This window comes from Notolabrus celidotus, chromosome 18 (genome assembly GCF_009762535.1).
Source record: "Notolabrus celidotus isolate fNotCel1 chromosome 18, fNotCel1.pri, whole genome shotgun sequence".
NCBI lineage: Eukaryota > Metazoa > Chordata > Actinopteri > Labriformes > Labridae > Notolabrus > Notolabrus celidotus.
Window position 1 is genome coordinate 24493208 of NC_048289.1, and position 27257 is coordinate 24520464.

Consider the following 27257-nt stretch of genomic DNA (forward strand, 5'->3'; position numbering starts at 1 on the left):
TTCTTATCTGAAAAGGTCATTTAATGTTATTTTCAGGTACAAAATAGAATATAAAAATACATTATAAACTTGTTACAGATGTTACGCTCCATGATTCTTCTTCTTCTGCTTTTTTGTAAAGACAAGGCATCGGTTGGTTTCTGTGTGTCTGTGTGTAAAACTGTACCCTCTGAAAAAAGTGAGTACACATGCAAAAATAGATATATGGACGACTTCATTTCCAAACAAACAAAAACAAACAAAAAGATAAAGTAAAACACTTTTCTCTCGAGGTGTTAAAACCTCACATAAACATCTCAGACTTCTAGCTGCGTTTTTTAATACTGCTTTTGCACCTTCAACTCTTTTTTTTTTGCACCAAACTCGGAATCAAGAAGAGATATGGATGAGGATGATCAAGCTGCGAACGCATTTCCTGCAGCCTGCATGAATCTGAATGTAAATGACATAATTCATGCTGTAGTAGGAGATTTAGGTTGCAGCATTGCTCAACTTGTTCTAAAAAAAGAAAGGCACTGCTGTTCGCACTCGTACAATACTGTAGTGTGAAAAAGGCAAAAGGCACCATTGTGTGAGTCTGCTGGGTTTAGACAAAAGAAATGTAACCTTCCTTGTGTGTGCACTTGTTGATTTTATACTCTTTAAGTGTTGGGATGCTTTTCCTAATATTGAAACTCCACAAAGACACTTTGGGCATTTCAGATTCCAGTTTTTCCTCACTGAGCACCTGTTGCTTCGTGGTGATTAAAAAGATCCTGCGCTGGCATTTAACTCTTCAGAACATCAGCTTTCTTTTGATTCAAATGTGTGGAAGAAAAAGTGGAAATTTCTCTGCTGGATCTTTTAAAAAAAGGGACATTTTAAACAATCACATGTTGGTGTTACATTTTTGGGGAGAAGCTTGTTAATATATTAATATTTATCACCAATTTTAATGTGTTATAACGAAATAAATAAACGCAATCCCTTCATTTTAAGTGTCTGGAAAAGTAAGAGGTGCCCAATGGGGAAAAAAGCTTTTAAAAGTCATTATATCTCATGACGTTTAGTGTGTATGGAGGGCTTTTTGTGCTGGATAAGTAACAGTTATCATCATTATCTTTATAGCATTAATAGAGTCATTATTATTGCATCACATGGGCTGAGGGCAGGGCAGCTTGGAGACAGTTTGGCACAGTCAGGGTTGGTTTAGGAGCCCTTCACTGGTTTGGAGGCCATCCCCAGTGACACGAACTGGTAATAAATGGCAGCTACAGATGATGTAGTGCTTTAAAAACATTCTCAGACTGGCTTTGAAGTCTTAAAGTGAAGGCACGTTTGGTAAAGTTTAGGTTAGGACTCAGTGGTGGGCGGGGTCCTGAGGTTTATTCCCGGGGTCGCTGTCGTCTGGTTGGCTGGTTAGACAGAAGCAGCCGGGGTTGTTCCCAATGTGCTGGTCTGGTTGGCTGAGCTGCGGGGAAGTGGCGGGGCCGTGGGCCAATGAGCACGCCAGCGGGGCAGAGATGGGTGGGTCATCAGTGGGCGGAAAGGTCAGAAGGTCAAGGGGTCATGGGTTAGTTGCCGTGGCAGCTAGAGTTAGACAGACAGAGACGGACGGAGGGACGAGGAAAGGAAACAAAAAAGGGCACATAAAAGGGGACATAAAAAGAAAAAAGATAGAAGAGAGATTAGTGTCAGCTAGTGGCGTCAGGATGACAACAAGGCAGATCTACTGCAGACGCACAGCGTGAGGGGAGCTGGACTACACCTTCATGAGCCCTGCATGACCATTCAGAGTGACTTACACCAACCACCGGGTGGTGACATAAGGAATGGCTGGTTAGCGATGCTCATAAGTGCTCATGAAGGTGTTTTGCAGAAAGAAGAAGCCCCTCCTGCTGTGTGACTGCTGCTATAGTGATACTACTCATGCTAGCTGGGCTACGACTCGCACAGACAGACAGTGAAACCATGGACAGAAAGGGAGACGGCATGGTTTCATGTGGGTGAGAGAGTGACCTTTATGTCCAAAGAAAAGTGTCTGGGCCTCACAGAAACTTTCAACAACTGACAAGTAGAGCTTTTGTTTAGCAGCAGGCATAAGATCTGGAAGATTAACAGTCGTGATTATTGATTATTGTTGGATTTTTTTTACTATGAAGTATTAGAAGAGCACCTAATGACTACAGTAAGCAAAGAGGCACCATAAGAGATAGTGATGAGAGGTTAAGAGATGGTGATTTTAGAGGGACTTAAGAAACAATTTAACAATAGACAGACTAACTACAAGAATTTAGAGGCTTTGGGTTCCTTTAGAGATGTTTTTCAATATTCATCTTTATTGCCTTTTAGTGTTTTCTTGTCCATCGCGTACAACAAGAGCTCCACTGCTCACATACACACATATATTGTAGCTAGCTAGTCCATTTCTATTGCATAAACAGTCTCGAGGCCTGTGGATCGAGAAGGTCACCTCATCTTAAATAGACAAAGAAAAACACACTGCCTTCATTGCCACCTTATTTTTTCTCACGGTGACTAAAACAGTAGTAGCTACACACCTTGAATAAAGTCTGAAGTTTTACATGGAGACACTTCATCTATAAAAAGCATATCGTAGAAACAAAAATAAAAATTTACAAACTAAAAAAAACTAAAAAAAAATACTACAAGTATTTCAAAGCGATCTTGTTCCATAAGCTTCATATAAGCACTTTAAAATCCCTATATACAAATTTATTTTGCAGCTAAATACATGGCAACAGCACCACTCTGGCTAGGAAATATATGAAAGATGTAAACAGCCCCAATGATAAAGTCCAGTGGGCGACTGATAAGACCACAAACAACAGTATTTCATACAAAAGAGCTTGTAACACAGACTTCAGTAGTTATCACACGCTGTGTTTTAGTAGTAGAGACCAAAGATCATGTTGAAATTGAATGACCTCCAGAAAAAGACAATCACTGTTACTTTAAATGTCATAGAATCATTGGGAACAACACAGGATTTCATTCATAATAATAAAAAATAACATTTGTGGAATTCTACTGGAATGAAGTGGGGTATAAATAAAAAAAATCCCACAAATATTTGTAGGGTCAAAAGTAGTATTGAAGAGATAAACAACAACAAAAAAAGAAGTTTCTGAGAGGAGGAAGGACTCTGAATCCAGAGTCACAAGGACCGAGTCACATGAACGGAGCGATCCATTCTAATTGAGAGGGTCCCGGCCTGCAAGCCGTCCAGTTTATCTACCAGGCGAGTGAAAGATAACCGCTGCAGCTGTCACCCTTAACATGGTTCCTCCCAATCTGCTCACTTATTTCACTTTCACTGCAACAAACACTGTTTCACATTTTTGACGCTGACGCTGCTTCGCCTGATACAGTTACTTTCTTTTTTTAAGGCATGCCGTATTACAGACACATGTAAACTGAAATTGGTCCATTGGTCTGCATGCACGCACGCTTTCAAACAAGCACACACACACACACACTCACACACGTATACACATAAAGTGGCTGGTGAGCTAACTAACCTCTGTCTGGGGTCACTACCCTTTGGTAAGGATGGATTCTCTTGTCGTGGCGTCGTACCTTAGAGGTCATGGCACCTGCTTACAGCCATTGACATCCGCCAAAACAGAACACAGAAGGTTACTCATCAGAAAGACATCAAACAGTCCACCCATGGCACCAACATCAGTGAAACCAGGAATTAAAAAAAGGTTTAAACTGAGGGTGAAAATAAGTAAAACTTCTATGAGACAGAATTTCTTGTTGTTTTGTGGTCTTCTGTTCTCTAAAGAAAATATTAATCCAAACCACTAAATTTAACACTAAGCTTCACTAGTAGATTCAACATCAGCTGTAAGCAAAGTCACTCTATAGCTCTGTGATTAAAATAAGCTTTAACATGTATTAAATCACAAACAGCGGCACTAAAATATCTATGGGTTCACTAAAAAAGTGTTAAAGTTACAAGCAGAAGCTGATCTATTATAAAAAGTTAAATAGCTGTCACACCACAACGCTAGTCTGCTAATACAAAGAGGAAATTAACAGGAATGGACACTTGACTACAGAATGACTGTCGAGGAATCTGTCATCCTAAAGTATGAGCAAACTTTGAGTGTTTGCTCTGTGGGACAAGTATGTAAGGGGGGTAAAAGAGAGAGAGAGTAGGGAGGGGAGGGGAGAGGGAGGGGGGATCTCTGCAAGCCAGTCCGTGTGTGTGCTAGGAGGGGTTGCTATTCGCTTAGCCTTTGGTTGGGAAAGCCATACCTGCAAAGACACAGGAAGAAGGGACTGTTAGCCCAGCAATGAGCTTCAGCGTTCACATGCATTTGTCGGGGATGTATTACAAGAGCTGGATACGGCTGCCAATATGAACCAGGAGAGATGTGTGGCCCTAAGTTCTGACCATAGACTGTATAAATAATGGACATAGTATCCGTGACGTCACCCATCTGTTTCTGAAGAGCTGTTTTGAGGCCAATCGTCGGCGGCAGCCATATTGCTGCTGTGGAGCCAGTGTGACGTAAAGAGGCGGAGTTTGAGCCTCCTGGCCAACAGCTACAGTGTTCCCGCAGTCAGCTGTGCCTCTCATTGGAAGATTCGTAATCCCAATATCTTTGACATTGCCACGTTAGAAAAAAATTCAGCCCCCTCAAAGTGTGAGCACATCGAGAAATTAGCTATCTAGACTACACTCGTCTTTTGTACCAGGCTGTAAACATGTTTATTTCTGCTGTAAAGATCGGCTTTTTAAAATTGGTGTGTATGTGGTTTCCGGTACTTCCGGAGCCAGCCTCAAGCGGCTTCCGCATTGGACTCTTATTTTTAGACCAGAGGTTGCCGCTTGGTTCTGACACTCATAATATCAGATTATGAGTCGTGTTTTGACCATTAACTTGAAGAAAGCTTTTCGATTGGTTGCTCTGCTTTCGATTTTTGACAGAGGATGTCTTCTGAATCTGTGCATGTCATGTTTTAAAAAATAAAGACGGACCTCTTAGGAAGGAGAAATGCTTCACCTGTGTTTAAACACTAACCAATCATGCCTTATACACGATAAACAACTAACATGAAGTACTTAAAGCAAGATTTTGGCACCCCCTGTGGCCAAATCTGTACTATATATATTTTTAACTAAATCTTATCCTTAATTTTTTTAAATGTCAAACATATCAGTGATCCAGATGATTTTCCATTGAAAGAGTAATAACCGGCTGTTTCTGCAGTGTGCTGTTGAACTCTTTGTCTGACACCTACCCCTGGCTAATGGTGGCATTTATTAAAAACAACATTATAGAAATGATCAGTTTTTATTCTGTTGATCCTGTCTGATTTTGTAGCTCATATCGAAGCATCAATGTAAATTTCAGTATGTTTCATAACCAGCTAAAAAACCCTCACAGGAGCTTTAAAGTTTGGGGGCTTTTTGGTGACTGTTATTTCCCTCACACTGAAATTTTGGCTCGGTATCTATCTGGATAGAGAAAAAAAACAGGAGAGAATGTATCTTTGGCCCAACAAGCAAACTACTGCTAATGGATCAAATTTGTCTCTCAAATCCAGCTGTATTTGGGTGGATTCAGTGTGGACTGTGTGATTCAGTTAGGTCAAATCTTACTGCATGCTTAAAAAGAAGGTCAGGCAATTTTTAGAGACCGTGCAATTGCATATAAAGAGACAAATTTACCGAACAGTGCAAATTGATGCAAAGGTGCCTTCATGCAAGTTCAACTAGAGCGTAGAACAATCTTTTTACCTGGTGCTTTCTGAATTCGCTTCATCAAAAATACAAAGATGAGAAGGAACAAGCAAGGGGAAGGGAGGTCAATTCAGAAGGAACAGGAGTTTCTGGGGATTTCTGAGCTCAGGCAGAGGTTTTATGTCTACATAGAACAACACACAGACAGACACACACACATGCTGTTGCTGTGTAGGTGGCTAGCTAGCTCGAAGCTAATGTTTGCACAGTTGGGGTGACTTAAAACGGCTGTACAAACAGAGCAGTTTTCAAGAGGGATGCTTTGCTTTCTGTCCAAACCAAGTGGAAACTTGAAACTAGACAAATGAAACCAATGCTTAAGTGCAAAAAAAGTGTAGTTCCTTGAGCGTCCACTTGAGGCTGGCACCAAAAGCAAACACCCAGGTTAAAAAGCCTATTTTACCAGCATCACTTAACATGCTTACAGCCTGGTCTGAAGAGCTCATTTCTTTACTAATATAAATTATACAGGGGTTGAATTATTTTAAAACTCATCCATTGTGAAGATATGAGAAATAAGAGTTTTGAATAGATTTGCATCATTAGGGGCTCAGCTGAGTTGACTGACAGGTAGCTGTTTGCCAGGGGGCTTAAGTCGCCTCAGCTTCACCTCTTTGCCTGTGACTAGGCTGACATAAAGTGAGGTTGAGTCAGCATCATAGACTGTATAGAATATGGATGCAGTATCCATTACGTCACCCATCTGTTCCTGAACGCTGTTTTGAAGCCCATCGGCAGCGGCAGCCATATTGGAAATGCGGAACTAAACCAGGCAGAGTGTGACATAAAGGGGAGGAGTTTGAGCCTCCTAGCCAACAGCTATGTGTTCCCGTCTGGGAGTCAAGTCAGTCATGTTCTTATTTGGGCAAAAACTTGTAATCTTAATATCTCCTGAACCGTCGCTTTGGAAAAATTTCACCCACCGTACAGTTTGTGCCGATAGAGAAATTAGCTACGAAAAGCCAAGATCGCTTTTTTGAATTGGTGTCTATGTGGTCTCCGGTGTTTCTGCAGCCAGCTTCAAGCGTATTCTCGATGAACTGCAGTTTATAACACTTCTGCATGGGCTTCATAGTTTGAGACTGGAGGTTGCTGCTTGGTCAGCATCTCCAATATGCCATCGTTTGGCTTCAAAGCCCTCTTCAGAAACCAACAGGTGATGTCACAAAGATGGCATCCATGTTTTCTACAGTCTATAGTCCACACATGTTTCTAGTTGGAGGTATGTGCTGTGTTCGAGTCTACAAAACTGTTGTCCATAAATTTAAATTTAAATTTGACCATGAAAGTTGTTTTTTTTTTGAGGGGAAACACTAATTGAAGGATTATATGGTAAGGAACTTCTATTGGCATCCGTTTTCCAGTTCTCATAATACATCCATTGACCATGTATCACAGTGATGAACCTTTGATGTATAAATACCTAAAACTCCAGTTGAGTCAATCGGGTATTCCAATATGGAGGGCGTGAGTGTGTATGGGTAGTCGTAGGGCGTGTAGATGATTCCAGACTCGGGCCCTTGCTGAACGAGCGCCGGGTGCGGGTTTCCTCCAGGCACGAGGGCCGAGCTCTGGATCTGACGAAGCAGAGGCATGATGGTCGGCGTGGTGACAGGGGCTTGGTTGCGCAAGGCGGGAGGCAGGACGGGCGTGGGGCCTGTGATGATCCGAGGCGCCTGAGGGGACGCTAGAGGGAAGCCGGTGGCTGCGCGGCACACAGACATAGGATAATGCAAGTATGCGCACACCCACACACACGAGCACACACGTACAATAGACAGGGAGGAAGAGGAGACAAACAGACTCTTTAACAGCAGGAACAAAAGCATTGTTCATATGTACAGTGGAGTCCTGTACCCAGACCCCTCCTCTGTCACCCACCAACCCTCCTCCACATGCTAACTATGATGTCAGGCTTACGGGTCTTGACATTGGCGTCTCTGTAGGTCCCGTTGAGAATGGCCAGCTCCATCAACTGCATTTTCTTCAGGTTGTCCTCCCCCTCGGCCTACGACAACACACACACACACACAAGCAAAGAAACACAATCAGCTTATTTAGGCAGGCGGGTCAACAAGTCTGGAAAGGTTACAGAGAGAAGAGACAATTCATGATTTCATTCAAATATTTTCTAAAGGATAACGTCTGTTTTTTTAAGCGTCATGGCTGCACAATACGTCCAGTCTTTGTCACACATAGTCTGACTTTATCCCAATAAATTAGAGAATTATTTTGCAATGCTTTCTCCCCCGGAATGTTTACATTACAACTGTTGGATTGAGGTCTCAGGGCTGTGTGACGACAATACTTTCATGCCGTTATGATGCAGTAAGATGAGGCTCAAAGCAGCTGTCAGCAACCCTCACAGTTATTTGTGTCGATTTAGCGGCGACAAATCTGATTTATTTCAGCTTCAGGAGGGACATCAGGCATGAGGAAAAACATGAAGAGCCACAGATAAACAAGGGAACTGCATTTGCTAATATGCACTCTTAGAGCAGGGGTTCTCGAACTTTTTGGAGCCAGGGACTTCTTACAGGTGAGAACATTTTCCAACGACCCCCTCAATTACAATTATAAGCACATGCTTACTACCATTTCCACTCTTAGATGCCCTTGGAACTATTTGTATTGTAAAACGTATCAATGTAAATACTTCAGACCTGTTCCATAGTGATAAACAGATAACACTTCAATTTGAATCATGTAAATACCACTTGTATACTTTAAAACAGAGGTCATTTCATTCCTTGTGGACTCAACATGACAGCATTTATACTTTTCAGGTAATTGTGTCCCAGGACCCCACTTTGAGAACCACTGTCTTAGAGTACTGAACAATGTAACCCCATGTTGCATATCTTCTTCATAGCTTAGTTTGCATTGTCTGAACAGGCTTGGACCACCAGACTTTGAACACACCGCACAGAGGATATATTCGGTGTCAAACTGCTTGCTTCTTAGCTCTAGTTACAGCCTGGTGAAAAGCCTGACTGATTTACAGTCAGACAGCAAGGTCGACTGGGTTAAACCAACACCTATCATTAACTTCACACACATACACACACACACACACACACACACACACACATACACACAAACACAGATTAACAGGTGTTCAGCTCCTGATTGCCTGTAGTTGTTCTCACATCTCTTTACTTTTAGGGTGGGCTGATAACCGTGCTGTGATTGGAGCGGAAGTAGCTGCTGATTGCTGCAATAGAAATCCCCCTGCTGGTCTTTTCAGGCTGTTTCTATTGTTACAAATAATGCAGAGGAAGAAAAGGAAGGAGCCTTGTGATTCCAAAACATGTGCTTTTGTGATTGTGAGTCAATTTAAAGATGGTGTGTCCCTATGTGCCCGAGGTTGTGCTGTGTTCATGTGTTTCTCTCCCTGCAGTCATGTTTGTGGATGCTTATGCATGTGCGTCCGCAGAGAGAGAGAGAGAGAGATGGAGAGGGGGGGGTGAGTAGGTGGGCTGGAGAATGTGAGAAATGTTGAGGAGTGCAATCAAAATGTCCTCTTGTGTGGACAACAAAAAAAAGGAGAGAAAAAGGAATACTGTAGCCAGTAGTTTGGGAATGAAGTGAGTTGTGAACGAGTGAAAGGAGTGATGGAGTGGGGAGAACAAGTGAACAGACTCTCCATTCATTCCCTCAGCCTTTCAAACAACCCGGGGTTACCATGGATACCCCTTTATGCGTGTTCCCTAATTACCCTAACCCCTTACACATACTCTCTCACACACACAAAAACACAAAAAAGACACAAACACACACTTTTTGGACTGACAATCCCCTTCCCCCTTCCATGCATACCAACACAGTGAACCCTCATCCAGTCACACACAGCTTTTCCATCAAGTCTAGTCTGGGGTATATTGACGCTGACGGGTTCGGACTCATACTCACAGCGGGCACGAGAAGTTTCTTGACCTCGTTGATGGCCCGCTGGAGCTTGATCTTGGCCCGGTTGTGTGTGTCCTCCACTGTGATCAGGACGTGGAGGTCCTCGCTGAGGTGCTCCCAGTTGGGCTTCCCTCGGTTCATCTCCTCCTGAAACACAAAAACACATTTTAAAGGGTCGGTTTGAATGCAGCACACATGCTCGGGCAATCACTGCGGAGAGGGAACAGGATGTCTTCTTGTTTGGCTCGGGGTTTTTTGGATCGGTCTCCAGCTACACACACAAACACTCACAAAGCTCAAGGTCGTTCAATGAAGCTTCGAAAGTGCGAGCTAACTCATGTTGCTACTCGCATATGTGGTGTTGCATTTGACTGAAGGCTTGCAGGGATTTTCTGCAACTTTTTCCATTGGCATATCTCATTTCTCTGACTTTAGTCAATTGTTTTATATTCAATATTCAATTCTGCCGCAGGAGCATGTTCTTTCACCCATTAAAACTTCTACTAAGTCATAGTCGAGTGAATCACCAGATGTTGATTCTGATGATTGAACTTTCGTCTCCTCTTAGATTAGATTATTTCTCTCTGATTCACATCTGTTAACCTTTTTAAAAAGTTTACCTTTGGGGCGTTAAATCGCACGTCCCATGTTCAGAGGTCATACCCCGTGAAGCTGGCAAGCCCCCATTCAATTCCCTTTGCCACATGTCACTTCCCACTCTCTGTCCCATCACCTACTATATCCACAGTCCCATTTCTTAATACAGGCATAAAGCACAAAAATAAAGCTTAGAATAAAAATTGAAGCTCCTGTGAGGAACTTCTCGTCTGTGACGATTTTGGCGCCCCCTGTGGTCAAATCCGTACTATAAATATTTATATTTTAAGTTATATTCTTGGCCTTTTTGCCTTTATTTGATAGGACAGCTGAAGAGAGACAGAAAATGTGTGTGTAGAGAGTTGGGGAAGACATGCAGGAAATGGTCGACCGGCCGGGAATCGAACCGGCGACCTCTGCAACGAGGACTGTAGCCTCTGTATGTGGGGCGCTTAGAACGCTAGGCCACCAGTTATTAAAAACAACGTTATAGAAATAATCAGTCTTCCTTCCGTTGATCTTGTTTGATTTTGTAGCTCATATCAAGGCATCAATGTAAATTTCAGTATGTTTCATAACCAGCTAAAAAACCCTCACAGGAGCTTTAAAGTTTGGGGGCTTTTTGGTGACTGTTATTTCCCTCACACTGCCAATTTGGCCCGGTGTCTATCTGGAAAAGAAAAACACAAGAGAGAATGTATCTTTGGCCCCACAAGCAAACTACTGCTAATGGATCAAATTTGTCTCTCAAATCCAGCTGTATTTGGGTGGGTTCAGTGTGGACTGTGTGATTCAATTAGTCCCATGTTCAGAGGCCATACCCCCTGAAGCTGGCAGCCCCCATTGGATTCCCTTTGCCACATGTCACTTCCCACTCACTGTCCCCGGTCTCCTACTCTATCCACAGCCCTATTTCTTAATACAGGCATAAAGCACAAAAATAAAGCTTAGAATAAAATTTAAAGCTCCTGTGAGGAACTTCTGGTTTGTGACGATTTTTGGCGCCCCCTGTGGTCAAAGTGTTACCTCCTTCTCTTTGTATATTTTGTCCTTGTAGAAGTGAAAGTCAAATTTCTAACATATACCCCTCACTCTGCTTTCCTTTGACGGTAACATGTGTCACTCAGAGACTTTTTCGCTGTGTGAAAACAGGCTGTTTTTGGCGCCATGCTGTTTCTCACGTCATCTGACACCTACCCTGCTAAAACAGTTCCAGCCCTTTAAAGATAACAACACAGACACAAAAGTCCTTATGCTGATGGTCTTATTTGCTTTTATAGCTCATAAAGAGGCATCAGTATCAATTTCAGTTGGTTCCATAACCAACCGATAACTTGCGACAGGAGCTTTAATGTCAAACGTTTTATGTGTGGAGGAATAATCGTTGAATGAGTCATTGTTCAATTAGAAAGCTAAATGCTGTTTTATGTTGAAGGTCTTCTTTCCTGTTTTCTTGAAGACAAACCAGGTGCACACAGGGTAATTTATTATAATAAAAATAAGATGCTGTTTCCTCTGTTTCAGATTGTTGTAATGTTCTGCATTTTTAAAGTTGTATTTTGGCCTTTATGGATAGGACAGCTGAAGAGTGACAAAAACGTGTGAAGCAGAGAGAGGGGGAAGAAGCCAGGAGACAAACCGCAACTTCTGTGACTGTATGTTGGGCGCTAAGGCCGCAAGCGCCCCAAAGTTCTGCATTTAAAAAAATATATATATTTTGATCTTTCACTTTTATTAGATTGTGAAGCTTGAGAATAAAGAGGAAATATTGAGAGAGAAAGTTGGGTTGACATGCATCAAAAGGAGCTGGGAGTTTAATGTGTGGCCATTGTGTTGCAGACTTTGCTTCTGTCCATGTAGCTTACTGGCGTCGCAATTTCCTCTCTTTTTGTTTGTTTTTTTTAATTCATCAAAAAATCTAAATCATCATATTCAGTTAAATAAGGAAGCTTTTTTTATTTGTAGAAAGTGTTTTTACTTCCTAACAGCGGTCAGTAGCTGTGGCAAAAAAAATGAAGAAGGGGTCTGTGGTTGCAGCAGGACTGTAATAAATATGTCCAATCATTTCACTCAGAATCTTTAAAAGGAATGGATAGCTTACCTGCCTGTCTACCTGCATGAGCGTAAACACTTCCTTGAATACAAGCTAAGGAGGGAGTTGCACAAAACAGTGGAGGAAGGCAAAAGGTTAGCCATGTAAACAACATACTGGAAGGTCATCTCCCCAAATCTTTCATGAGCTCATCCTGCATCAGTTTGTGTGTTTTAAGGGAGTTACTTCTCGTGTTTTTGGTTGAATACTTTCAAAATGTTACCCAATCTTGCAAGTTTCTGTAGATTTGTCTCGATATGGTTATTTGGAATACCTACAAGCACTATGAGGTGGTTGTGGCTCAGTGGTAGAGCGCCTCGCCTTTTAACTGAAAGGCTAGTGGTCCGATCCTCAACTCTATCCTTGGGAAAGACACTAGATCCCAAATTGCTCTCAAAGACAGAGTAAGAATTGTGTAAATGTGATTAGAACTGATGGCATGTTGGGAACTTTACGCAGCAGCTCCTGCTATCAGTGTTTGACAGAGTGAGTGGAACATGTAGTGAAAAAGCACTTTGAGTGGTCAGGAGGACACTAGAGTACTAAACATGCAGGCCAGTCATCATTTACTGAATGTCTTACGAGCTCACATGACTCATTGTTCAAACTATTTCCGCTCAAGTTGTGCTGGAACTATTTATTGGCTCGGTGAAGTGACATCCAGGCTAGCTGTTTCCTTTTATTTCTAGTCTTTATGCAAAGCTAAGCTAAGGTAACCAACTCCAGGCAGTGATTTCTTACTGAATGGAGGGAAATTGGTATTGTTTGAACCTGCTATCTCTTGCAAATTCCCAAATTTCCCAAATAAGGCATGTATTTTGTAATTCAGATTATCAGTTAATCAAATAAGCATCATAGAATGAGCTCTAATGAAAGTAATGGTCCATTGCAAACCCCAGTTAAAGCTGAGGTTTTGAAGTCTTGTGAGCAGGGAGATTGTATCCTCTGGGAATGTTTTGTCAAGTGAGATGTATCATTTTGAAAAACACCAAAAGTCAACATCTTTCTCTCGTCTCCCCCTGTTGCCTCCCACTGCGTCTCTGTTTTCCTTCCTCTCTGTCTCTCTGTGTGTGTCTCTCTCTCTCTCTCTTTCTCTCTGAGGGGCGTGCGGGGTAGGGAATGTTCTGGAGAGAGAGGGTGGGCTGGAATGCTGGACTTGCTCCACCTGCCGTTTGGAAAGCCTGAGCCCAGTCCGTCCAACAGCAAACACCAGGGGAGAGGAAGAGAGAACAGATGGAGAGAACACCAGGAGAGGAAACCCAAGCACCAAAAAAACTTGTTTTCAGGATAGATAGATAGATAGATAGATAGATAGATAGATAGATAGATAGATAGATAGATAGATAGATAGATAGATAGATAGACAGATAGACAGATAGAAAGAAAGAAAGAAAGAAAGAAAGAAAGAAAGAAAGAAAGAAAGAAAGAAGAATGGATGGGTAGGTAGATAGAAAGAAAAAAGGAAAGAAAGAAGGAAGGAAGGACAGATAGATAGATAGATAGATAGATAGATAGATAGATAGATAGATAGATAGATAGATAGATAGATAGATAGATAGATAGATAGATAGATAGATAGATAGATAGATAGATAGATAGATAGATAGATAGATATCTGAAGTGTTTTGAGCTTGAAAACTGTAATCATTTCTCAGTAAATGGGAAACATGAGTCTCTTCCTTCCGTTTCATGTCGAACATCGTGTCCTCATTTATTTGTGCCGGTTTTTATTGTTGCTGAGTTGTAAAGCGTCTCAAAATGAGAGCAATTTCAGGCACATTAAGATAAATGACACAATATTATTGATAATAAAGGCTCACATGATGCACTGATTACCTGTCTCAGATCAAATTTCTGAAAGTTTATTTTTTTATTAACGGCGCTGAAACTAGAAATCAACGACTCCCGAGATGTTTGGCAAAGTAATAAAAGATATTTAAAAGCCATACATAAATTTGATTTGAATCATTTACCCCCCCCCTTTCCTGCCGAAAGCATGATGAGATGACTGATTTTATGTCTTCTGAGTGTAGCAAGCAGCTGGCTAGCTTAGCTTGGCATGAAGACTTGAAAAGAAGAGGGAACAGCTCATTTGGCTTTGTGTGAATTCAACAAATTATGCCTTTCAGTACCTCTTAAGCGCCCATGTTCAACACATAAACACAGCAAATGTCACGTCTTGATACCTTTATGAGAACGGCTGCATGAAAATGTGAATTTGCAGATTTACAGAGGTAGTTTGGGGGAATATTTTTTGGGCCAGATGCAGTCCTGGAGTTGTCTTAGTTTTAGAAACCCTCTGAGAGCACCAAGCCAGTCTTTATGCTGAGCTAAAGAAGCTTCAAACTGAGTATTCAGACATAAGAGTGATACTAAACTACTCATTTGGTGGTCCATTTATGCTTCCTTTACAGAGAGTTGCCCATTAAAACGGTGAGCTCTCTGGGTGTTTTTAAAAGTAAACTTAAGGCTTACCTTTTTAATCTAGCTTTTAATTTGGTTTGATTTATTTTTAGCCCTGGACTGCATTATTATTTTTATTATTATTTTAATCATTATTATTTGAAACATTGCTTTAACATTTATTTATCTTATTTAATTATTTATTTATCTATTTATTTCTTGTATTCATCTGATCTTGTTAACGCTACCTTATTTTTAACACTTCTTTCCACTTCTACTTATTTTATTAATTTTACTGTATTGATTTTATTTTATTTTTAAGTATTTTATTTATAATCATGCCTTTTATAATTTTACCATTGCTGTTGTTTTCTGTCTCTCTGTTTCTCTGTGAAGAGCTTTGGGCTGCATGTTTTTATGTATGAAAGCTGCTATATAAATAAAGTTGAGTTAAGTTGAGTGGTTAGTACTGAGCACTCTCACTTTGTTTGTCCTGTCTTGTCCTGTGTTGTTTGTGTGTTGATTTCAAAACAAGGCTGACTCGCTGCAAACAAAATCTACCTACGGGTACAAATAAAGTAACCTTGAACCTAGAAGATAACAGATATATACATTGTAGACAATAACTGTCACTACCATTGACTGTCCATTAATACAAACAGTGCACCTCCATCTCCTCCCATTGACATGCAAAGCCAAAACACTGCCTCAATAGGTGCTGACATATTGCACTGGCAGTGCCAAGGCATGTGCAGATCTGGTAGAACAGATTCTTGAGTTGATTTGAAGCTGACACTCATGGTTATGGAAAGTTCAATGACTCTTATATAAGTGTTCTGTACTTTTTCTGTCCCCATTCCTCCCCTACTAATCCCACATGAGCCCGCATTTGTCAACAGAGCTGCTTTTTAACATTGAATAATTAATTAAAACCAAACTGCTCCAAGAAGAGGGACAGTTTGACATAAATCTGCATCATAAGAATTAACTTTAACAACAGAAGCATGCTCGTTTTTTTTATTTGGAGATGGCTGTCTAACATGAGTCTGGTCCTGCTTGAGGTTTCTGCCTGTTAAAGGAAGTTTTTCTTTACCACTGTGTTTTTTTTAATACCACAAAGTGCTCTACTAATGATGGATGTAGACAGGATACGACTGAATGTTAAAATAAGATGTGATTTAATCTTATCTTATCTTGATGTTGGGTCTTTGTTAATAATATAACAAACTACAGTCTGGACCTGCTCTGTTTGTAAAGCATCCTGAGATAACATTTGTTGTGAATTGGTGCTTTATAAATTGAGTGATTGATTGAATGTTCTACTTTGACCCATGTTCCATCTGATATAATGGAGAAGGCAGGCTTTAACACCTAAACTGCCGCCATTCACCAGGGGGAGCTCTAAAAGTTCTGGCTTCACACAGGGTAGTTGTTGTTGGATGTTGTTGCATGTTTTATACAACATATGATCCGTATCCACATACTCACTTGCTTCCTTTAAATGAGAGTGGACGTGGAAGAAAGCATCCACTAGAGGGCGCACCCCTGCGACGAGGATTGTAGCCTCTGTATGAGGGGCGCTTAGACCGCTAGGCCACCAGCGGCCCAGACGAATAATTCTTATCCCAGTTTATACCATAGACTGTATAAATAATGGACGTAGTACCCTGAACATCACCCATCTGTTTCTGAAGCGCTGTTTTGAAGCCAATCGTCGGTGGGAGCCATATTGGAAATGCTGAAGTCAACCTAACTGCTGTCATGCTAGTGTGAGGTAAAGAGGCGGGCTTTGAGCCTCCTAGCCAACAGCTACAGTGTTCCCGCCTGTCAGTCAAGTCAGCTGTGCCTCTCATTATGGAAAAACTCCTAATTTTAATAATTTCGAAATTGCCGTGTTATGAAAAAGTTTGTCCCCCTCAGAGTGTGTGCCAATCGAGAAATTAGCTATCCAGACTACACTCGTCTTTTGTACCAGGCTGTAAACATGTTTATTTCTGCTTTAAAGATCGTCTTTTTTGAATTAGTGTGTATGTGGTTTCCGGTACTTCCAGAGCCAGCCCCAAGTGGACACTCGATGAACTGCAGTTTCTATCACTTCCGCATTACAATGTTACAATGTCATTTAGCAGACGCTTTTATCCAAAGCGACGTACATACGAGAACAAGAACAACACAAGCAAAGATCTAGACAAGAGGAAACACAATCAGTAAGAGTAACAAAGTGCTTCAAGTCAATTTGGGTGCAGCATTGGCTTCAATTCTCGCGTCTGGTTGTTGCTGCTTGGTTTACACCAATGTTTATACTTTCAAACCAACTCTTCTTCAAAAATGCTGCCATATTCCAAAGTATCTTTCTCTTTATTGTGTGTTGCCAGTTTTTTTAACTGTTGGCTACACTGCTCGACACTGCCCCCATCATTTTCGGTGGTACTGCAATGTTTGTTTTGAATCTGTAAGCTTCCAGAAAACAAGCAGAAATGCCAACCAGATGAACCCACAGTAAGAGCAGAAGGCTCCGTCTGGATCTGTGTGCGTATCACATGTGGAGCATAAATGAGCCTTGTCTCTCTACAGGAAAGAAAACGAGTATATTTCATAAAATATCAAACAATCAATCAAAAAAAATCTGAACAAACACGCAAATAAATCCCTTTGATCTGCTACAGAGCCATGGGAAAGAAAACAGCTTGAAAAGCAAATGAAAGTGTGCTGCAGTGTGTGCATGTGAGTGTGTATACCTTCTTCTTGTCTCTCATGGAGCCTTTTCCTCGCACCATAATCTTGCAGCCGGTCTCTGCCTCCAGTTGTTTGGCTGTCAGCCCACGTGGACCCAGAATCCTCCCTACAAAGTTGAACTGCACAGAAAGAGCACAAAAACACAGATCATAAATTCACCTTGATGGGAAGAGGAGCCGTTTTGTCACTGCAGAATCAAACTATCTTTTTCGACGTCAGTGTATTCGCGTGTGTGTGTGTGAGCTTTTGAGGTTCGTGCATGTGCGATGTGTTTGTGTTACTAACAGGGACAAAAATAGCTCATTATAGGGGTGCTGGCTGGTGCTGGTGGCATGGCAGGACAGCGCCGTTCTCTTAACCTTATCTGTCACTAAGGCTGAGTGATTAACTAGACAGCTGCCCCTCTGTCTGTCTGTGTGTGTCTGTGTGTGTTTGTCTCTCTGCCACTATCCCTCTGTCTCTTTCTGCTTCTCTCATAACATTTGTCCAGCCTCTTCCTACTTTTTTTAACCTAATGTCCACTTCAGCAACAGTTGCAACACACTACACTCTGGCCTCAAATCCAGATAGAGGAACTGCTCTAAATTTAACCTTGTTCTCAACCGTTTTCCAGCACTGGCCTGTCTGCTTGTGTGTCCTGTTAGTCCTCTGTCATGTGAGTGAGGACAGCCTGTCATTGTATTCACTGATTGGCGAGCTGATGCACGGCGAAAAATCATGTGAGCCACTCAATCTGGATCAACGCAACTCATATTGAAGTGCTTAACTGTACTTGGCGGGAGCACAGGGTAAAGTCTCTTCACAGCATTTGTCTTTTATATTTGGGGAAAAGACTTTGAGCTCTTATAAATATTTATGCTGCAAACTTATGTCTGAAACTGCATCCAAGTGAGTGAGCCTTTTTTGGAAAACAAAAGCTGTTAATTATTAATTTTTATCTTATTGGAAGTCGAGGCCAGGGTTCATTATTGATCTATTTAAAGTCTGGATTACATCACAGGGTGTGAGCAGGGATGATCTCAGAATGAAATCAGCTTTTGGATCAAATGTAAAGCAAAAGAAATCCCTGTGATTAAAAGCCTCCCTGACTCTTTGGTGACCAAAGAGGTGATAAAGTGACAGCGGCAGAGAGTAAACAGTTGAGTCTTTGAAAAGGTCAAAGGTCAGGGTCTTGGCCACTCACATCAGGGTACTCTTTGACGGGCACGTAGAGCTTCTCCTGCAGTTGAGCCACGGGGCCGATGGCTTCGGGAAGCTCCTCCATGTCTCGGCCGTTGAACATGCCACCGTTGACCGTGTCATTGTACATGTCTTTGCGTACCCGGCCGATCTCTGGAGGACACAGAGCAAGAGAGAGACGGACACAGAGAGAGTTAGTGTGAGTCAATTTATCCAAGGTCGTCCAGGAAAGTGTCAACAAGGGTCAACAAGTGTCATGTTCCTTCAGACCGTCCATTTATTAGGACGATGAGTCACTGTCACAGAATTACAGGAGGCTCTGAATGTGACAGCAGGCAGCAAGACAATCAGACAGACAGGCGGGAAAGCAGTGAGACCGTCACAAACATTCTGCACCATAATGTAGAATCTAACCACTGAATGCTTTTCAATCAGGGATCCTCTCTTACTGATAATGTCTCTCTTTACAGTGTCTTTCCTAACAGAGATGAACACACACACACACACACTCACACACACACACACACTCCCACCCAACTTCATGTTATTCAGGGTCACAGTGACCTACACCACACCTACGTTCATGAAGTCCCGAAGCAGGCCAGTTATTCAACAGCTAAATACTCAGAAATCTTAAGTTACAAAAAATAGTTTCATGATTGCTTCATCTAAAATAAACATGGACAATTTGTTTCCCAGAGTTATTGTTAACATCTTTAAACAAACTTTCACCCAAACATGAGTCAAGAACACTAAACTTAACAGGTCTTAGAGATTTTAAAGCTTTACATTTTCACTATGGAGTCAATCCAGCTAAAAAAAATCTTCTTTAACTTGAAGCAACAATATCAAAGTATTAGTCAACTGATTGTTAACTATTATGATAAACAATACATCAGTTTGAGTGATATCTAGTGTCTGATTGAAGCTGGTTTAATGGGAACATTTTGCATTCTTGTGACTTCACTATGTCCTGTGTACGGTGGCCCTGAAGGTGCACTAAAATTTAATGACCAGAAAAAAACATTTTGCTTCACGCCAAAAACATTTTACATAATACCATTTTTTTTTTACATAACACAAAACATTTTATGTAATGCAATAACAATTCAAACATGAAAAATAGATTTACAAAAGGCAAACATATTTTACAAAACACAAAATAGTTTTTACACTTAGATATTTTTATCCTTTTTGTGATTTCTTTGTTTTTTATTCAATATTTTTGTGTTTTGTGAAATGTTTTTTTCATTTTGTTAGATCTGTCAGCATTTCATAAAATATTTGTGTTTTTTTTAATGAATTGCTAATTCGTTTTCAGACGTATTTTTCTGTATAGTTAAAGTGTTTGGTGTTTCATTAAATCAGTTTGATTTGGTGAAATGTTTTACCATTTACTAAAATCTTTCTGCTTTTAGAAATGTTGCATTTCATTCAATATTTTTGGGTTACAATACATGTTTTTGATGTTCAGTGAAGTGTAATTTTTTACATCATGACATGTGAGTACAGTAGACCTTCAGGGCCACCATACCTGTTTGAGTAAGCTAAGTTTCTCTGGGCTGTGATCAAAACAAGAACATTTTAGTCTACCATCCTGAGGAAAGAAGTTAGTAGAATTTATTTCAACACTTTTAGTATTTCTGTAGATTAAAAACCCCCAAAATAATCAATTAATTGAGACAACTCCAGAAGTTTAATAGTTAATAAAATGCCTGTTTGTTACAGCCTGTAATGTGATGACTGTTTCCCCAATTGATCATCCATGTCTGTAAAATGTCAATAAACAGATAAACAGTACCAAAACGTCATGACATTTTCCCCTTCTTCAGATGACTTTTTTATCCAACCATCAGTCCAAAACTTTACATTTTAGCTCAACAACAATATAACAAAAATAATTCTCACACTTGGGGAAATCTGGGATGAATTGTACGTAGAAAAATCTTTAAAGTGTCAAATGTTTGGCTCCGATTGAGTGCAGAGAAACCATGATAAATGAGACTGTCTTCCTGTCTGCGTGTTGAGTGTTATCTCAATGACCGATGCTAGCCTGTGATGCCTTTGTAATGACACGCTAGCACAATAATAACTGACTGCTGCACCACACAAATACATACGCAGCACAGACACACAGATACCCCCCTGCCTGAACTCACTCAGTCACACACACACACACCGTACACACACAGTGCAGAATAACTGCCTTGAGGCACAAATATCATCTGACCTAAGCAGGCTGACAGCCATGTCTCCCTGTGCTCAGAGTGATAAGTCTGACCGACCGTAATAACTACAGTAGGACGCTATAATTACAGCCACAGCTTCGGTGACAATGATGATCCTCTAATAACCCATTCTGACCTGTAACACACCAAAAGTGACTATTAAAAATACACACATACACAAACAAATCTGCACAGACAAGCATTGCTTTAGTCTGTGCTCAGTGGAAACAGGGAGCGACTTGCTGGAGGAAAATGAGAAGTGAAAGAAGAACAAGAGAGCTGAACGAGTGAAAGATAAAGAGGGGGAGCTGTAGCCAGCCTTATCTTCACACTTCAACCTGTCATTGGTGTATATATAAACAGGACCTGACCAGTGTTTCCAAATATGCAACAAAAATGCAGCCTGACGATATGTGTGACTGGCAGGCTTACATATTACCCCGCACAAACTTTTAGGTCCTCTGTCGCTGTCCACATAACTGAGGAAGAAGATACCGCCAGGCTGGAAATGGGTACGGTACAATGCCTTTCATTCTAACCGGGGGTGTCACTTTATCATGTGTGAGGGATGAGTGCGCTCAGCTGTCAAATCTTCAACATTAACACAGCTAGAGATGTTAAGTTGACCTATTTGTCAGGCTCTGGAGGTCGTGCGGTATGTGGACAACCTTGCTGCGTCATGAGACTTGTCACAAAGTCAGGGCCTCGGTGATCCTGATGTGCAACAACAGTAGCAACGACAACAACAACAACGGGCCTTGGCAGTTAGCGGTTACTGGTAGAAAATCACCACAGCTTACCGTAATGTCATGATATTCAGTGTGGCATTATTGTATCAATACGCACACAAACAGAAACATCAACCTTCATGAAAGTTGTGATAAGGGTAATCATGGGGAATAGTTTAATTTAAGTTTCAAGCTAAGAATGAAGAGTCGTCTCATTACTGATAAATACGGTGGCCCTGAAGGACAAAACTAACTTACAAAAGATGAAACACTTTTACAAAGTTGGAGAAAAATTTACATTTTGGAAAACATTTTTACATTTTATAAAACAAAATTACATCAGCAAAACACTTTTACCAAGGCCAAAACAAATTTACATTTAGGGAAACAAATTTACAAAATATGAAACACTTTTACCATTTCTGAAACAAATTAACATTTCATTTTTAACGGAAAGGGAATGTACAAAATACAGGAAGTGATCCGGAAGTGATGAAGTGAGGAGTCATTTAGTTTGTTTTGATGGAGAGAAACCAAACAGAGATGGACATGGTTTACATATTAGGATATCCTCAGGTCTCAGAGAGAGGTGTCAGACCTCAGATGAAAAAGCATCATATCTCCACAAAACCTTCATCATGTGTCAGAATTCAGACGAAACAGCCTCAGACCACATAGCCTCAGGCTAAACGGAGTCAGGCTGAAAGGAGTCAGACTTAACAGTAAAAGTGTTTCATCTTTTGTAAATTTGTTTTGTCCTTCAGGGCCACCGTAGATAACAGCATACACCCCTGTTATCAAGTCTAGTGTTGCTATTAACCTCCTATTCAGCCTAAAACAAGGCACCAGGTTTGCCAGGCGATACTCTGATCAAATACCCATATTTACAAGCCCCCTAAAAATGACCTGTCAGATCTGTAAGTTGTCTTATGATGATAACAAAGAACACACTGTGGTGCTAGCAGTTACTGTAATTTTAGAGAGCCCCACCAATAGCCATTAACCTGTGGTCTTTCCATAGACTGTATAAATAATGGACGTAGTATCCGTGACGTCACCCATCTGTTGGCTTTGAGCCTCCTCGCCAACAGCTACAGTGTTCCCGCCTGTCTATCAAGTCAGCTGTGCCTCTCATTGGCAAACTCGTAATTTTAATATTTTCAAAGTATCCGTATTAGGAAAAAAATCATCCACCGTTAAGTGTGTGCCAATCGAGAAATGAGCTATCCAGACTACACTCGTTTTTGTACCAGGCTGTACATGTTTATTTCTGCTGTAAAGATCGGCTTTTTTGAATTTGTGTGTATGTGGTTTCCAGTGTTTCCGGAGCCAGCCTCAAGTGGACACTTGAGGAACTGCAGTTTTTAAAACTTCAGCATGGCTTCAATTCTAGTGGCTGGAGGTTGCCACTTGGTTCTTTCACCACTATTAGCCACCAATATGTTAGTCAGTATTGGTCATTATGTAAAGGTACAGTGTGTAGAAATGGGAATACTTTGGGATAACTAGCTGTCAGTTTCTAGACTGAAACACTCCCATGCTCATCCCTCTTATCGGTGAAGGGACAGTGGCCTTCGAGGACAAGAAGCTCCTGTGATGCATGATAAGTATCAGCCTCCATAATGTCTATCAATACAAATTATTTTGCGCATAACAATTACTCTCTTCTTCTTCAACCACTGCATTTCCAATGGCTAACCAGAGCAAAAAAAAAGTGCATGGCTGTTGCTAGTTTTTTTTTCTTGTGCTACAGTAGAAACATGGTGGTGCAAGATGGCGGCCTCCATAGGAGGGGACCCACTCCTATGTAGATATAAAAGGCTCATTCTAAGTGAAAAGAACAGAACGCTTATTAAATTCAGGTGATTATACACTCATTTAAACATACTTGTGAATATCATGTTTAATTTCTACCAAGTCTGTTCTGCCAACCACTACTAAATTCTACACACTGCACCTTTAAGGTAGGAAAAAAACTGCTATCAGAACCTCTCTAGTGTTTTGGACCGAGTCTAAGTCAGAAGAAGAACTAATAGGGGTAACAAATGCGACCTGAACTTTGTGGACTAGAATAATTAGATCTATTGCTAACAGGTGACTGGACGGTGCTGTTGTGGCGAGGTTGGAAGTTGGTTGCAGTCTTAAGTGGTTAAATGGTAAACTGGACGCAGTCACTGCAACATCACCCAATGGTTTGTTGACTCCCTTAAGAAGCCTGTCACTGACATTTCATTGCGGCCACGTTGGTTTTCTGCATCCAGATGTTACCATATTTGAATAGGACGGGGGTGCAGGAGAGGGTTGGCAAACACCAAGTTATGAAAGCTGAAACGTCTAAGTCTGTGGTTAATATATCAGCCGGTGGCCAAAGTGAGGTTCTCCTTGTGGTGGTTGCTGACTGGGGTTGTCTATATTTAAGAGAGCTCTCAGAAAGTAGCGGACTCGCTGCCTGCTAGCCCAAAACTTCTTGACATGAGGGATTGTGACGGAAAAGCTGAACAATAATTCTGACCCCTAGTTAGCAGCATCCACCTCACTCAAAGTGACCACGCCCTGAATTATCCATGGCTTTAAGGCTGAGTATAACTTTAACAGGTGTGCTATACAAAAGTACAGTTGTTAGGACGAGAACAAAATAGCTATAGAAACAAAAAACAAAATTTGTAACTGGCTGTAAACAGTTTTAATTCTGCTGTGAAGCTGAGCATTTTAATGCAGAGCCTTATGAGGACTGGCTTGCTTATGGAGCCAGCCTCAAGTGGCCATTGGAGGTACTGCAGTTTTTGGCACTGCCTCATTGGCTTCATTTCGCGGCCTTTTGAAGGTTGCCAAATGGTTTAAACAAAGATGTGGGCATTTTTGTTGAAGTTTCAGTTAACATTATCAACTTACAGGTGCTGAGGGGGGTCGCATACATTTTTTTGTACACTTGGCAATTATGATTAATTGTTCAATTGTTTTTAATTTACATTTTATATTTATGATTTAATGTTATTTTAATAGTAATGATACTTGCACTAATTGTATGGTCTTTTAAAATGTTCTTTATTTTGCACCTGTCCTTTTAGGCACTGTAAAGCACTTTGTAACAGATTTTGAAAAGTGCTCTATAAATAAAGCTTATTATTTTCATTATTATTCATTTGTAAGTCTGTCTGCTTGCAAATCTTGTTTTGTTGCGAGAAAAATTGAACTAAGCTAAACAGTCAGAAAATCTAATTCATTAGACAAAACTGGTGTTGACATATTTGGGGGCATTAATTGCAGATAAAGAGGAAAGAAAAAGCAATATATGTGGTTTTAATACATCAGTTAGACAATAAATATCACTTTAAACATCAAATCCTGACCCTGACCTGGCCTGAATATCAAATTTTGACTCAAATATGTGATATTATGTGATATAGCAATCAGATTGAAGTCGAATTATGTGCTCACTCAAGTATTTTGACAATATTCTGATGTCAGGTCTCAACCTCAAAGAAAAAATGAAGAAGAGAAGGATATTGTGAGACTTGTTGCACTGCTCTGATACCTACAGAGACCTATGGCCAAAATGTTAATCATCAACAAGCAAACTGAATGAATCGGTCACACACACAGCATGTCTCAGATCAAATATTTTACACAGTGACATGCTGTCGCTCCTGCTCAGGGATGGGCTGCAGCATTCACATAAGCCTGCGCATTAGGTCACTGAGAAAGACTAACAACTGTCTGTTTGTTCCCATCACCAACTGCCCCAATGTGTGTGTGAGTGTGTGTCCCTGTGAGTGTTTATGTGACAGAGAGAGAGCTGCTTTTCAACTGATTCAAAATGTGGTTTAAAGTAAGCACATAACCCATTCACATGTCTGGATTTCTTGCGCAGTTTGATCCACATTTGGTGGGAAAAGTCTCCAAAATTCAGTGAAAGACTTTATTAAGATGCAAAACAGCAGTGCTACTGTTTTATAGTTAATCTGAAGCATCTTTCAGAACTGGATGGAAGTTACGTTTCCTGGGAGACGAGGAGGAATTCCTGTAGTTAATGACTTTTCAATACTGGGGGTCTTTAGCTGTTTCTTTTACGACCATCACTTTGATGTCTCTGTTTTCGAAAAAAAAAAAAAAGGATGTAGCCTCCTAGTAACTTATGCACTGTGACAAGTGGTTACATTCTCAAGTGGAGAAACAGAAGCCGGGTTACCTTCATCTAGGAGCCGCTCCAGATGCGTAAAGATGCCGCTGAAGTTGGGCAGGGAGCTCATCACCTTCCTGTCGTTCATCAGCTGCATTAAGTAGTCCGGGTTGGACTTGGGTCGCTCCTTCACCTCTGTCTCCCCCACCATGGCTTATACTTCTACAATAAAAGTGACTATAGATACTCGATAAACTTTTTTGGGGGGATTTGTACCAAAAAAAAAAAAAAAAAAAAAAAAGACACGCCCCGACAAGCGATGCGAGGACCCAGAGGGGATTCCACCGGCTGTGACCCGCTCACCGCCTCTCTTTCTCGGCTGATGAACTCAAATCTCTGCTGGTGAAATCTGCCGTCCCTTCGTGCGAGAGCCCCTCTCTTCTTCAAAGCAGGTCCCCCCTCTGACAGACTGTCTCCAGAGTTTTAAAAAGTTCCTTTCTGGAGGAGTTTGTCTCTTCTTTTTCTTGCAAAGCACGCGACTCTTTCCCCCCGACACTTCTTCTTCTTCTTGTGTTTAAAAACCTGCCGTGAACTGGTCTCCTCTGCCCCGGCTTCTCCTCCCGGTGTGTCGGTATTCTGCAGCAGGGATCGACTCCCTATCATATGATTACAGTATAGAAGCAGCACGAGTGGGCTGTCGCGAGCGCGCCGCGCGACGCCGCGTACAAATGGGAGGGGGCGCTCGTGCTCGTCAAAGCCCCCTCAGAGCCCCCGCCTTTCCTCTCACGCGCACACACTCACAGGCACGCACGCACACTTTCAACGCCCTGCTGTATAACAATATAAAGCTCTGCATAGGTATGTACACCTGCCTTGCAACAGTCACTGTCCATCACTGGTCCTGGGAAGTGTGTGTTCAGCTTCTCTCAGATACAACATCCTGGGTTAACTGTGAGGTACTTTCAATGTAGTTTAGTATTTCTATTTTATTCAATTTAAGTGTTTACTTTAACTTTATTGGGCTATAAGTTAGGCTATATTTCAAAACTCTAAATGAACTGTATATGACAGCAGGGGTGAGTCCAGAGGGGTGACCAGGGCTGTCACTGCCCAGGGGTGTCGCAGTGGGACTGACTACATCCAAGTGGGGAGGGGTCCCTTAATGGGCCTGACATAAAATGTGTTTTCTACTACACTTTCTGTTGTTTTGTTAAAAAACTGCAATAAAATAACTAAGATTGTCTGAATGAATATACAAACATTCAGAATTCCATTCTGGAATTTCTTTCTGGCTCCGTGAGATCTGCATCTCATGCCTAAAGTGGGGTCATATTGTCATAGCATCAAGTGTGGCTGAATCTGAGTGAAAGTAAACTGTAGGTTTTTAGAATTTTATTTGACTTCATGAGGTTAGATTATACCAAATAATGCCCCCTTGTTGTTATTCAACAAGTCACTTGGCTTCAAATAATCTTGTTTAAAGAGGTGGACAGTCTGAAGGTCAATA

General features: G+C 41.2%; 1 protein-coding gene across 4 annotated transcripts; it reads right to left on the reverse strand.

Moving 5' to 3' along the window:
• On the reverse strand, positions 1-26417 carry qki2 (QKI, KH domain containing, RNA binding 2). Of its 4 annotated transcripts, XM_034708781.1 has the most exons (9): positions 25820-26417; positions 18679-18827; positions 17498-17614; positions 9671-9814; positions 7679-7766; positions 7182-7463; positions 4267-4290; positions 3522-3596; positions 1-1569 (listed from the first exon to the last, which is right to left on the reverse strand). In XM_034708781.1, exons 1-9 carry the CDS (start codon positions 25959-25961, stop codon positions 1547-1549), a joined length of 1044 nt encoding a protein of 347 aa, XP_034564672.1. In that variant the 5' UTR covers positions 25962-26417; the 3' UTR covers positions 1-1546. The 4 variants fall into 4 exon arrangements, 3 of the variants coding, with proteins under 3 accessions (XP_034564672.1, XP_034564673.1, XP_034564674.1); XR_004634797.1 differs by lacking the exon at positions 4267-4290 and having other exon boundaries at positions 3522-4266; positions 25820-26411; XM_034708782.1 differs by lacking the exon at positions 4267-4290 and having other exon boundaries at positions 25820-26403.
• Positions 26418-27257: the final 840 nt, after the last annotated feature.

What these genes read in the sequence shown, in the direction of transcription:
- qki2 (XM_034708781.1), bottom strand. Translation starts at nt 25,961, where the DNA reads ATGGTGGGGGAGACAGAGGTGAAGGAGCGACCCAAGTCCAACCCGGAC. An exon ending in CCATGAGAGACAAGAAGAAG is followed by an intron (nt 9,815 to 17,497) that starts GTATACACACTC and finishes TTTGTGTTTCAG; the next exon opens with GAGGAGATGAACCGAGGGAA. An exon ending in GGTAGTGACCCCAGACAGAG is followed by an intron (nt 1,570 to 3,521) that starts GTTAGTTAGCTC and finishes GTCTAACTCTAG; the next exon opens with CTGCCACGGCAACTAACCCA.